General features: G+C 41.4%; 3 protein-coding genes across 4 annotated transcripts; 1 reads left to right on the top strand and 2 right to left on the bottom strand.

The window, feature by feature from the left end:
• Positions 1 to 749: 749 nt before the first annotated feature.
• On the bottom strand, positions 750 to 2,617 carry LOC308406238 (tripartite motif-containing protein 16-like). The gene has a single exon (XM_080897131.1). It carries the CDS (start codon positions 2,547 to 2,549, stop codon positions 1,128 to 1,130), a length of 1,422 nt encoding a protein of 473 aa, XP_080753257.1. The 5' UTR covers positions 2,550 to 2,617; the 3' UTR covers positions 750 to 1,127.
• A 2,248-nt stretch (positions 2,618 to 4,865) lies between these two features.
• LOC308407875 (tripartite motif-containing protein 16-like) lies at positions 4,866 to 6,265 on the bottom strand (the record flags this gene model as incomplete). Its single annotated transcript, XM_080899813.1, has 2 exons — positions 4,866 to 4,891; positions 5,380 to 6,265. The coding sequence occupies 2 exons, from the start codon at positions 6,263 to 6,265 to the stop codon at positions 4,866 to 4,868; spliced, it is 912 nt and encodes a 303-aa protein (XP_080755939.1).
• A 3,188-nt stretch (positions 6,266 to 9,453) lies between these two features.
• On the top strand, positions 9,454 to 13,256 carry homezb (homeobox and leucine zipper encoding b). 2 transcript variants are annotated; one of them, XM_080897356.1, is made up of 3 exons: positions 9,454 to 9,717; positions 11,206 to 11,374; positions 11,545 to 13,256. In XM_080897356.1, the coding sequence occupies exons 2-3, from the start codon at positions 11,343 to 11,345 to the stop codon at positions 12,947 to 12,949; spliced, it is 1,437 nt and encodes a 478-aa protein (XP_080753482.1). In that variant the 5' UTR covers positions 9,454 to 9,717; positions 11,206 to 11,342; the 3' UTR covers positions 12,950 to 13,256. The 2 variants fall into 2 exon arrangements, with proteins under 2 accessions (XP_080753482.1, XP_080753483.1); XM_080897357.1 differs by lacking the exon at positions 11,206 to 11,374 and having other exon boundaries at positions 11,545 to 13,254.
• The last annotated feature ends 171 nt before the right edge of the window (positions 13,257 to 13,427 follow it).

Raw genomic sequence — 13,427 nt, 5'->3', positions numbered from 1 at the left:
AGTCTCTGTTGCACAATCGTTTACCCCACAACCAAAAACACCGGAACACCCTCCCCCAGTCCCCCGTGCAGTCTCGACGCCTGTGGGCTGCGCATTGTCAGTCTCTGTGGCGCAATCGGTTAGCACGTTCGGCTGTTAACCGAAAGGTAGGTGGTTCAAGCCCACCCAGGGACGATAAGTTATTGTCAGGTAATACAGAATCGAAGGACAGTGAGGAGGCATCAAAGTTCCACAACACCTCCACCTTTTCAAGTGGTGACATTGCCTCATCGCCATTCTCCTCCTCATTTGTTGTTAACACAGAAGACACCATGTGTTGCTTTGCTGTGTTGGCCATGTTACTTTCTCCTTCTTTAAACGATGCATCAGAATCATCATCGTTCTCCATTGTGTGAAAGCTATCAGTTTGTTGGAAATCGATGACCCAGCCTGTAGATTATAAACATTTATAGCAGAACAATAGTTCCCTGTCTGTGCTTACAAGTGAATGTATAACAATGAGTCTGGTTTAATCTAATGACCCAAAAACTAGTGAGGTGTACACTCAGTGTTTTAATATTAAATGTTCACTGGATAAAATTAAAAGACCTAAAATGCTTCGTTCAACTTTTAATGGGGAAAAATATGTATATAATAAACTGGCAAATTTCATAAAAAAAATAATAAATTGGTGTTAAAAAACTTAAAAATGCAGTGTTAAAGCATTCCACATATTAAAATATACTCTGTTATTTATCAGATGATTTACATTGTATAAATCAAAAGTAGCTCTGTCTTGTCAATAATAAGACCAAAGAGCTGTGTGTACAATGGAGAACACCACCAGTAGATGGACAGAAACATCTTCAACTTGCAGGTGAAATAAAGCAGAAACGGTTCAAACTAAAAGAATTAGTTGGTGCATTAAAAGCAAATACCAAAGCTAAACATATATAATTAACCAAAAGAGCATTTTAGGACAAAAAAAAACTAAATAATGAGTAGATCTATGATTAGCAAAGTTTACAAACAATCTCTGTGACACTAAGAGCTTTTCCACAAGAACAAACAGACTGGTGGGAGTAGCCAGAACTATGATCCCGGTACCTGTTACCATCCCAGTAGTAATCTTTCCCACATGAACACTTCTACTGCTGATGCTGAGTCGTGCTGTGGATATTTTGCTTTCCCAGTTGGACAAATGGGGCCAGGTCTCGGTTACTGATGCTTACTTTAAGCTTCATTGTGATTATTTCTTCTCTCTGGTGCTGTCTGGTTCTGCTGAAGAAGGACAGCGTGGAGGCAGTAAAGTTCCACAACACCTCCACCTTTTCAGGTTGTGGTACAGGCTCTTCTCCATTCTCCCCCTGATATGTGATTGATGCAGAGGTTGTCACGAGTTGGGTCCCAGTTTTGGCTGTGCCAGTATTTTGCACCTTCAAACCTTGTGAAGTGGATGACTGAGAACCTTCATTTCTCTTTGTTGTGAGGCTGCTGAGCTGCTTATCCTCCCAGCACAGTCCATACACAGCTCCATCCTTCAAGTTCTTTGCACACTTTTTATCACATAAACCAATCGTCCAATCAGACTCTTCGGACAGACTGACCACCCACCTCTGAAAGCTGCTGGCTGTCTTGGTACTACAGATTAGAAGAGTTGCATAGCACTGTCCCAGCCAGCTGTTGTGGAAAACCTTCCTGTTGTCTTTGGACAGCGACATGCCAGGACCCAGAGACTGTGGCTCAAAGATCAGGTCTGAACCAGTGGGAACAAGCTCCTGGTGATGTTCAGGATCAACCAGAGTCAGCAATGATCCCCAGAACTGAGACGCTTGCTTCACCATCTTCTCCCCATTCTGTCTCATCTCCTCAACCAGTTTGTCCCGATGGCTGCCCGGCTCCAGCCCTTTACTCAGATCCTCAGCTTTGGCCTCCTCCACATCCTGATGCACCTGAGAATACATCTGCAGGAATCTGAAGGTGTCCTTCTCCTTCTGTGCTGCTTCCAGGCTGCTCTTGCTGGTTTTCAGGGACACCATACGAGCAGAGACTGAGCTCTGGACGCTGGTCAGAGAGATGTCACGCAGCTTAGTCACAGCCTCAATCAGACGCACACTGCAGCCACCCAGCTTCCCTCTTTCACTCTTCTCCCACTTTTCCAGACTCACATTCTCATCGTCTGTTTTCTCCTGTAAGATCAGCTGCTCAGCTTTCAGCTTCTCCAGGAGCTCTTTGTGGGCTGTGGAGAAGGTCTTCATATTGTGTAGGCGGTGCTGGTCCTCAATGGCACAGGAAACACACACACAGGTCATGTCGTCCAAGCAGTAGTACTCCAGGAGCTTGCCGTGCTGAGAACATTTGGTGTTCCCACATAAATCCATGGGTTCAGTCAGAGGATGAGTCTGCAGTAACACAGGTGTGGTCAGGTGGGCCTGGAGGTGCTGGACACACATGGAGATCTCACACTTCATGCACGTCTTCTTTGCTGGTTTCCTGTCCTCTGCACACATGTCACAGAGGACAGTTTGTGGATCTGTTCCTCTCCTTTTTGTTTGTATGCTGTCAGACATGTTTTCCAGCAGGAAATCCTCCTTAGATTTGTTGAATATAACTCAGTGTTGTACAACAGTTTGGATTATCTGGAAGTTGGTTTGAATTTTACACTGCTAAAAGAAATAGAGAAGGTAGAGTCAGGCAACTTTTACTGCAGAAATATGGACGTGCCAACATGAAAACACAGATCAGAGTTTAATTTGCAAACACACTTTTGTGCTAGGGTAGAAGAGACATGGACTTGTAATAAAATGCAATCAAATGATAAAATCCAGGCAGCAATGTTTCTATTGTTGAGCCAACATTAAAAACTGTTAATTTGCCATAATATAGCTTATGGATGACATCCCTTCACTGCCCTTGCCCTAATTTTCTATCTGTAAAATAGAGGAAAGTTTTCATGTAAAGTCACAATATTTGATTATTATATAAAGGCTTTGATGCTTGAGGCAGGATTTACTTCAGTATCAGTTTGTCGGTGCACAGAATAAATTGACTAACTTTCTTCTTTTTTCATAGGAACAAACATGAAAACGCGGTGTTCTCGCTTCAGTCAATCAGATAAATAAAATCATCCTATATATTAAAAATATACTCACTTTATCATCTATCAGATCATTTAAATCGTATAAAACAGCCGCTGTGTTTCTTTGTTGTCATTAATAAGACCAAAAAGCTGTATTTATGCCGATCATAAACTGAAAACAACCAGAAAAGATGGACTCGACGATGCTAAGAACGACCGTGAAACCGAAGATGGAGTAAGATAACGCTAGCGGTCAGCCGACCGAGGCTAATGTTCTGGATGCAATTCAGTCGCTCAAAATGCACTTTACAACTTACCTGCGAAAAGTTTACATGAAGAAATGACAGGTGCAATCGGAGTGTTTTCCGAGAGCCTCACCTCAGCAGAATCTCGTATTAGTAAAGTTGAGGAAGTGGTTTCCTCACTAACAAGTTGGGAGGCCACTTGTTATTGAACTAAACTGTCAGGAACTCCTGCTGAAAGTGGACGACCTTGAAAACAGAAGCCGGAGATCCAACATGAGACTCGTCGGATTACCGAGAACTGAACCAGGGAAATCCCTGTGTTTTTACAGAGCTGGACTGTGTCCAAATTCAGGGGCTGCTCCTCCTTCGGAGCCCGATTACGTCGTAATGTTTTCGTATTATTTCCGTATTGTTATTCTATTTTAAATTTTAAATTATAAACTTTTTAGATTATAAACCTTTATACAATTGTGCCCTGTATGTGCTGACAAGTTACTGTAGAAAAACGAGCCCTGTCTTATATAATGACACAAAGTTTTTGTCATTATATAACACCAGTAGTATTTTCCAGCCTGGTTCTCAGTCTTTCAGTTTTAAATTGAAACTAATTAAAAGTTAATCCAAAGTTATTTACTTTACCTTTTAGACTGACATGGTGTACTTAATAAACTGGCAAATTCAGTAACTTTGGTCGTGGTCAGGCATTTTCCTTTCCCAGTCGTACAGTTCTTCTCCTTTCTGTTTGTATGTTGTCAGACATGTTTTCCCAGCAGGAAGTCCTCCTTAGATTTGTTGAATATAAGTCAGTGTTTAAATCAATCTTTATTGCTTTGGACTCCCTTTTAATGAAATTCACCATGAACCTCAAGAATAACTGGGTTTCGCTCTTTTTATTTAACCTGTTACTGGTCAATGTATTAAGTCTGTAACACATTCAATTCTCTGGGCGATATTATCTCACTACTGCTAAACCACACTCAAGGAGTGGTTAGACAAGTTTGACTGCAATTGTTTTCTAATGTTAGTAATTCAGTTAAATTTCCTTCAAGATTAACAAGAAACATGTCATACATACAGAGTGAGCAAGCGATGAAATTCAGGCAGCAATAAGCCAGCTATAGTCTGTCTTGAGCAAGTAGCTCAAGACTGTTGGAGTTGCACCATTTATGATGACCAAACTTACTTTAGACTTTCTTTGCAAGTTTAAGCAGTAATAAGACTTTTGCACAGCCAGCACCACATGTTCGTTTACAGATGATCAGCATTTTAAGAGGAACTGAAAACTGTGGTGGTCAATAAGAAACGTGGTGACGTGGGTTTTGGACAACAGCATGGGTGTTATTTACAGAAGTTCACAAAGCACCGCTGTGATTGGTGGGGAACCAATAATATTTCCACAAGAGCAGATTGACTGGGAAGAGTTGGAGCCTAATGCCCCTCCATAATTGAATCCATAACTAGACTTAACATTAAACATCCCACATGAGCATTTCGACTGATTCTGGTATTGTTGTGGAAATCCTCCAAATGGAGATGTCGTTAAACTTGAACTAAAGGACAACTCATTTGTCGCTTCCTTTTCTAAACCCTGGAGACAAACAAAAGGGTTGAGGTCTGAGCTGGTAGAGCTGATTGTTACTGTGAGTAAGTTTATTCTCTGGTGCTGCCCGATCTTGCTGAAGAATGATAATGAGTCTGGAAAGCTCCACACAACTTCCACTATTTGTGGTCTGTTCATCTGTTGTTCCACATTTCCATCTGCAGTGTTGATCACTTGTTGGGAAACCTTATAATGCTGTTGGGGCGTTTCAATTTTCGGCATCCCAAACCCCATTACAGGTGGAGTTTCTTTCATAACCCAACTAGACTCTGTTGTGAGAGAGAAGAGCTGGTTACCTTGGCAGTGTAGGCCATAGATATATCCATCCTCCATACTTGTTGCATAAGTGTCGTCACATACACCGATGGTCCAATCACAGTCTTTGGAAATGCTGATCACCCATCTCTTAAAGTCAGGAACAGGAAGTGTACCCTTAATGAAGAATAAGCAGGAAGAACAAAATTTCATCCACTGACTGTGGAAAACCTTCCTGTTGTCTTTGGACAGCGACACGCCAGGACCCAGAGACTGTGGCTCAAAGATCAGGTCTGAACCAGTGGGAACAAGCTCCTGGTGGTGCTCAGGATCAACCAGAGTCAGCAATGATCCCCAGAACTGAGACGCTTGCTTCACCATCTTCTCCCCATTCTGTCTTATCTCCTCAACCAGTTTGTCCTGATGGCTGCCCGGCTCCAGCCCTTTACTCAGATCCTCAGCTTTGGCCTTCTCCACATCCTGATGCACCTGAGAATACATCTGCAGGAATCTGAAGGTGTCCTTCTCCTTCTGTGCTGCTTCCAGGCTGCTCTTGCTGGTTTTCAGGGACACCATACGAGCAGAGACTGAGCTCTGGACGCTGGTCAGAGAGATGTCACGCAGCTTAGTCACAGCCTCAATCAGACGCACACTGCAGCCACCCAGCTTCTCTCTTTCACTCTTCTCCCACTTTTCCAGACTCACATTCTCATCGTCTGTTTTCTCCTGTAAGATCAGCTGCTCAGCTTTCAGCTTCTCCAGGAGCTCTTTGTGGGCTGTGGAGAAGGTCTTCATATTGTGTAGGCGGTGCTGGTCCTCAATGGCGCAGGAAACACACACACAGGTCATGTCGTCCAAGCAGTAGTACTCCAGGAGCTTGCCGTGCTGAGAACATTTGGTGTTCCCACATAAAGCCATGGGTTCAGTCAGAGGATGAGTCTGCAGTAACACAGGTGTGGTCAGGTGGGCCTGGAGGTGCTGGACACACATGGAGATCTCACACTTCATGCACGTCTTCTTTGCTGGTTTCCTGTCCTCTGCACACATGTCACAGAGGACAGTTTGTGGATCTGTTCTTCTCCTTTTTGTTTGTATGTTGTCAGACATGTTTTCCAGCAGGAAGTCCTCCTTAGATTTGTTGAGTATAATTCAGTGTTGAATAAAGTCCTTGTTGCTCTCTTTCTGACTCTTTTTTAGAAAAAATTTGGAATTTGATGAACTCCTGAGTTTTGCTCTTTTCTTGCCAGTTTCTGATCACCGTGTTTAGTCTGCTCAGGAGTGCTGCACCACACTTTCAATTCCCTGAAAACTCCACACTGAAGGGGTGGAGTCAGACAAATGTGACTGCAGCTGTTTTATAATGTTTGCAATTCAGTTTAATTTCCTCCAAGATTGACAGGAAACACTCAAAATGTTAAAACACTGAATAAGCAATCTATAAAATCCAGGCAGCAATAAGCCAGTTATAATTAGCACAAGATTGATTTTAGGAGCTATTTAATATTCACATTTTCTCACTTCATATGTTTGTACAGAACCACATCTTCATTTAGCTCCAAAATAAGCATCATCATTAAATGAAACAAAGAGGATACTGGAGTTCTCACACTTCATACAGGTCTTCTTTGCTGGTTTTCTTTCCTCTTTCACACAGAACAGCTTATGGATCGGCCGGTGTTTTTAGATGTTTATTTAAATCTGGATCTCCTGATTTGATTTGTTGAATGTCATTCAGTCCTTAAAGAATCTCTGCTGCTCTTTGTTTGACTCCAGTTCAATGAACAGAAGTGTTTTCTAGCCTGGTCTCTCAGTTATTTATAAATCCAGTAGCACCATACAACAGTTTGGATCATCTGGAAGTTAGTTTGCACTTTGCACTGCTAAAACAAATAGCGAACAGGCAGAGTCAGGCAAGTTTAACTGCAGAAATATGGACGTGTTAGAAAAAATGATCAGAGTTTGATTGGCAAACACACTTTTAGGGTAGAAAAGACATGGACTTACATGGAATTACGAAATCCACAGAGCAATTTTTCCATTGTTGTGCTGACATTAAAATACTGTTAATTTACCATAATGTAGCTTATGGATGACATTCATTCACTGGCGTTCAGCTGCCCTTATTTTCTATCATGTGTAACAAAGAGGAAAAACATTTTTAATGTAAAGTCACAATACCTGGTGATTATTTAAAGGCTTTGATGTTAGAGGCAGGATTCCTGTCAGCACTGAACAAATGTATTTATCAGATTGTTGGAAACTGACCGCCCTGCCTGTAGATTATAAACCTTTATGGCAGAACAATAGTTCCCTGTATGTGCCTCCAAGTTACTGTAGAACAATGAGCCTGCTCTTATCTAATGAGACAAAATCTTATCAGTTTTTGTGTCCTTATATAAGACCCGTAGTATTTTGCAGCCTGGTCTCTCAGTCTTTTCAGTTTTCAATATTCAAACTAATTAAAACCAATAGAATGCAGATTGATTTGCTTTACTTTTATACTGACAAAGGTGTACTTAATAAACTGGCAAATTCAGTAACTTTCTTTTGTCCAATTAACACAAATGAAAATGCAATGTTCTCGCTTCAGTTACTCAGATATGTAAAGCATTGCATATATTAAAAGTATACTCACTTTATTATTTATCAGATCATTTACATTGTATAAAACAACAGCTGTTTCTTTGTTGTCGATAATAAGACCGAAGAGCTGTGTGAACAATGTGAGAGCACCACCAGCAGATGGAGACACGTCTTCAACTTGCAGGTGAAATAAAGTAGAAACGGTTCAAACTAAAAGAATTTGTTGCTACATTTAAAGCAAACACTGGAGCTAAGAATATTTTAATTAACAAAAAAACAAAATTGTTTTACTTTTTTAATTTACATTACTTTCATATGTGATACATCGCACAACAAGTTAATCACTGAAGCAGCACAATGTCTTCACAGTTTATGAATGTGAAAGACAGTCAGTTACACTGATATTCATACAGGGACAGAAAATGACTAAATGATCAGCAGAGTTTGAACTAACAGAGTTTACAAACCATTTCTGTGACACATGGACCACCAATCATTTTTCCACAAGAACAATTAGCCTGGGAAGAAAAGCGGGACACATTATTTCTGTATCCATTACCATCCCTGTAGTAAACTTTCCCACATGAGCACTTCCATTCTTGCTTCTGGGTCGTGTTTTGGACATTTTCCTTTCCCAGTCGTACAAATGGAGTCAGTTCCTTGTTGTTCAGGCTCATCTCAATAGTTATTATTTCATCCCTCTGGTGCTGTCTGGTTCTGCAGTAGAAGAAGAGTGAGGAGACATCAAAGTTCCACAACACCTTTTCAAGTGGTGGTAAAGGCTGGAGGTGCTGGACACACATGGAGATCTCACACTTCATGCACGTCTTCTTTGCTGGTTTCCTGTCCTCTGCACACATGTCACAGAGGATAGTTTGTGGATCTGTTCTTCTCCTTTTTGTTTGTATGTTGTCAGACATGTTTTAGAAGAAAGAAGATTTTGACAGGAATTGGTCTTGTTTCCAAAGATTCAGAAATTAAAAAGCTTTGATCAGTGTGCATACCCCAGTGTGATGTGATAGTTTGAGCTGCACTCCGTCCTCACCGGTATACTTTACTCAGAAATAACCCAGTGTCAGCTATAAATTCTTATCGTAGCAACCTAATCCTATATGTTCACACTCCCATAAAAAAAATCTGTCAAAAAATATGAAATTGTTTAACACAGGCAAAATAAATACACAGTTACAAGTATAAACACCACACCTAAATAAAACGTATGTCAGCTAAGAAATGATTGACCTTTGTGGCCAGGGTTAGGCCACAAGGGCAGTTACTTCATATCATTTCTTAAAACTGTATTAAAAAAAGAAATTCCTAGCATAGCCTACCTGGCTGAACAGGTAAACCATGTGCCATAAGGTTGTTGCAGAGGACTGAATATGGGACCATTTACTGCAATTTTTCTCTCAGTTTTCCTGCCTTCTTTCTGTCCCAGTTAATATTTTTAAATGGGATATTTATTAAAACCAGGTGTATTTCTGGCTCAAAATCTTTGTGGGGTGTCATCGAGACAAAAATTAATTTTGTTTTGTTTTCTCATTTAATAAATTAAAATCGGAAAAAAAATGATTTAAGAACATTTCATTTGGGAGATTGAAAATGGTCAGCACCCCAGATGTACCTTATATGTAAAGTGAATGCAAGTCTATCACATTTCATATATAACCTCTGTCATGAGCCAAATAACAATGTGTTCCTAATGATGTGACCAGTGACTTCGGGGAAGAATTTGTAAATTATTTTTTCGCCTTTTTATTGTATATTTCGGACAGTTTTCAAAGGGAACATCAGACAGGAGCTGACGTTGTTTCTCAAGGTTGGCGGGCGCCAAAGTTTTATGAATGCAAGGCAAACCCAGGAAATACTTTTATTAAGCTAACTACACCTGTGCACCGAAGTTAGCCTTAAACGTACCGCTAGTGCTAACAAACAGGCAGCAGTGCTCCGATAAAGCAACGGGGTGAACAGTGAAGGTAACCAGTACTTTTTAACATCACTGTGTGTTACTCATAACCGGGTTAGAGAGGTCAGTCCCGGTCAGAATATAACAAGCTAACATCAAAGTGTAGCCAGCTAAAGTTAGCTAGCTAAGTTAGCTAGACTTTGTTTAGTTAATTAGCTAAAAGTATTAAACAATAAGTAATATTTAATTAATTAAAGTAATACGTAATTAACAGGAATCAGTTTGGGTGTAACCTTACTTTCTTGGGCATTAAATCACTGAAACCAAAAGGATTAAAATTAACATTTAGAGTATTTAATATGTTCAGTTCTTACTCTTACGTCTTATGTCTTACTCTTATTGAGGTACTACTAACTTAGGGGATTAAATTGAGCTCCAGGTATGAGTTAATTTTATAATTAATATTTTAAAAAATATATAAAATAACCAGCTGTTATAAATTACACAGCACCATTAAGTTTGTGAAACAACTTTAGCAGCGCCACGGTGAAAATGGTGATCATCTGCCAAAAAGTGATTTCTGATATTAAACTTTTGTGGACCTATCATCTATCAAATGTGTCTCTAATGAATGATCAAAAGCCATTATGTAAGCGAGTAAGAAAAGACCTGCCAGCATGTAGAAGTTGCAGCCACTCTTTGGCAAAGTCACTTTTATATATCTTTTGTTTATGTGGGCAAAATGTCTCATTGAAATCAAAAATCTGGTATAAAAAACTGCAAGAAATATAATATAACACTAATATTAAGACATTTAAGTGGCCAAAAGGACTGGATTGATTATAATGTGAAACAGACTACATACAATAATGCACAGTTATAAGGATGCTTGCAAAGCAGGTCATTTTTAAAAATTTAAAATTTTATCTATAACACCTTATAATGCCCGTTCATAATGTAAATAAAGATATTGGACTATTCATCTTAAGAACTAATCACTGTGCAATAGACTGACAATAGTCAAAATACTGTGCAATAGACATTTTCCTGGAGGAACCTACCCGAGGGATCTATCTATCTATCCGTCTTCTGTATCTTATCAGTTTCTCACATAGCTGTGGAGAAATTTTGGGATATTCCTCGTTACTTGTGTTCTGGTTTTGTTCAGATCTGCTGCCATGTTCATTCTAGACCAGGGGTGAGCAGGCCTCGAGGGCTAGTGTCCCTGCAGGTTTTAGGTGCGTCCTTGAACCAACACAGCTGATTTAAATGGCTAAATTAGCTCCTCGACATGTCCTGAAGTTCTCCAGAGGCCTGGTAATGAACTAATCATGTGATTCAGGTGTGTTAACCCAAGGTGCGATCTAAAACCTGCAGGACACTGGCCCTCGAAGCCTGGAATTGCCCACCCCTGCTCTAGACAGAAGAGTTTTTTCCCTTAACCCTTTCTAACAAGCCATACTTTTTCAGTTTTTTTTCTAATAATAATGTCATGAACATTAATCGTGCTAACTGAGACCTGTAGAGCCTGAGATGGAGCTCTTTGGTTTTTTTGCAGTGTCTCTGAAGATTGCATGGTCTGATCCTGTTGTGAATTTGCTGGGACGCCCTCTCCTGGGAAGATTGAGTCTTTATGTTAACACACATCTGAATGCTCCAGACCATTAAACTGCCAAAACTTCTGCTTTTATAGACATGCTCACGCCTGCTGATACCTCATTAATCAGGTGCATTTGATTATCAGCACCTGGCTGCTACTTACCGGAAGTGCACGATAAACAAATCAAATATCTAAGAAATCAAATACTTCATCACAGGCACTGGGAAAATCCTGCTCAGTAATTTTGACCTTAGAGTATTTTATTTAGTTGTACATGTTTCTGTCTGCTGTTTTCAGGAGTGCATCACGACAGATGAGTAAGATGAGGCACTTTGCTGATGAAGAGCTCCTCGGACTCGGTCAGAAACCACCTGGCACTCGTGAAGAGACTCCAGCTTTCTCAGACATGAGCCCTACCCCCATGGCTAACGGCATGAACCAGAGAAGTGTGGTGTGTTTCCCCTTGATCTCTGAGAGTAGGAAGCTTGTGTGGGTGCATTCGCACCAGATCGACTCACAGATACACGGCGCTGCGGAGCTGGACGAGGCCTTTGACAGGTTTCCCTACCTAACACACAGACAGACCGCCGAACTGGCAGAGAGTTGCCACCTGCACCCAGACCAGGTGAAGGCGTGGTTCATGGCACAGAGGCTCCGCTACGGCATCAGCTGGGACTATGAAGACATCCGTGAGGTCCAAAGGAAGTTCAACTCAAGTCAGGAAAAGAAGGAGCTTCAAGGCGGGACGGAGAGAGAAATAATGGAGGACGGAAGAGAGAAGAGAAAAGTGAAAGCAACTGGTGGGAATGCAAAGGGAAGAGGAGTGAGAGGAGACAGCGCAAATGTTAATGAGCAGTTGAAGAGAGACATGAAGGAGCAACCAGTGAAGGAGAAAAAAAGCAGCACGCAAAAACGAAAAAAGACAACAGCAACAGACCAGATGGGAAAGAAGATCATGAAGCGTGATAAGGAGGAGATGATGGATAAAGTGGAAAGTGGGGGAGAAAAATGCCCCAAGCGTCGTGGCAGAAAAAGAAAAAAACCAAGAGTGATCAAAAGTTGCATGCAAGAGGAGAGTAATGCACCTCCGGCTCCCAGCTCTCTGCTCGGCCCCCAGGCTGAAAACCAAACTTCTGATGCATCTCCAGCGCCTGACAACCAGACACGTCTGCTGCAGAGAGCCGGCGATCCCTGCTCTACCATAGACGGCGACTTCAGGGAGAAAAAAGAAATCGAGGGTGCAGATCTGCAAGCAGAGCCGGACCACAGCGTTTTCATCACAGATATTGACAAACTAAAGGCCCTCATCGAAGTGAAAAACACCCCCTCTTCCGCAGAGCCTACACCTACTACTCGGCTCCACTGCAAGACGCCGGCCCAGCTGGCAATGATGAAGATGGCGTTCCTGCAATGCCAGTACCCAGACAAGGAGCAGTACAGCCGGCTGGCAAGGCTGGTCGGTGTGCCACGCTTGGCGGTCATTCAGTGGTTCGCCGACATGCGCTATTTCATTAAGAGAGGGAGGCCTCGTTGGATGAATGAGGAGGAGCACCATCGGGTACTGGGCAACATCATGTATCAGCAGTACATGAACGCGATGACTAAAGTAAAGTTGCCCAATAGCATTAACTCCTGGATTATGATGCTCGAAGGGAACAAAGGCTACAGCGAGGAGAAAAATGTGAAGATCCCTCCAGAGTAGAAATAGCACAACAGCTCTTATGGCTCATATAAAAACACAGCTGGATCGTTTTTTAGTTCATCTGTTCTTCAGGCAGTTGTCAACTTGTTTATCAAGTTCCCATGTTAGACAGACCCCCTGATTCCATGTTTTTCCTGCTGTTTTAGTTAGTGTGTTCAAAAGATCCTCATTCGGATTCTAGGTGCAGTTTTAGTCTGTTTATGCTGTGCAGCTGTTTTCACTGTCTTAATAAAAGCACTTTTATTGCTCTTTCAGCAGGACTCAGCTGATTAGTTACAGCAAAACACAAATTATTCCTCAGTGCGGACAGAAAACACAGGGATGTTTGAAAGAAGACACATGTTTCAGCATGTAATCCACACTAAATTACACCAACACTGGACACTTTAAAACAGTGGTGTCAAACATAAGGCCCGGGGCAAAGAATCGGCCCAATAAAGACTTCAGTCCTGGACTGAAACTGTGAAGGAGAGTGTAG

This window comes from Rhamphochromis sp. 'chilingali' (genome assembly GCF_963969265.1).
Source record: "Rhamphochromis sp. 'chilingali' genome assembly, chromosome: 1".
NCBI lineage: Eukaryota > Metazoa > Chordata > Actinopteri > Cichliformes > Cichlidae > Rhamphochromis > Rhamphochromis sp. 'chilingali'.
Note: the sequence above shows the minus strand (reverse complement) of the source record. Positions and strands in the feature narration are given on the sequence as shown.

Excerpts from the sequence above, each read along its gene's own strand:
- homezb (XM_080897356.1), top strand. The coding sequence starts at position 11,343 with ATGCTCACGCCTGCTGATACCTCATTAATCAG. Across the intron at positions 11,375-11,544 it reads GCTGATACCTCATTAATCAG|GAGTGCATCACGACAGATGA; the intron begins GTGCATTTGATT and ends TGCTGTTTTCAG.
- LOC308406238 (XM_080897131.1), bottom strand. The coding sequence starts at position 2,549 with ATGTCTGACAGCATACAAACAAAAAGGAGAGGAACAGATCCACAAACT.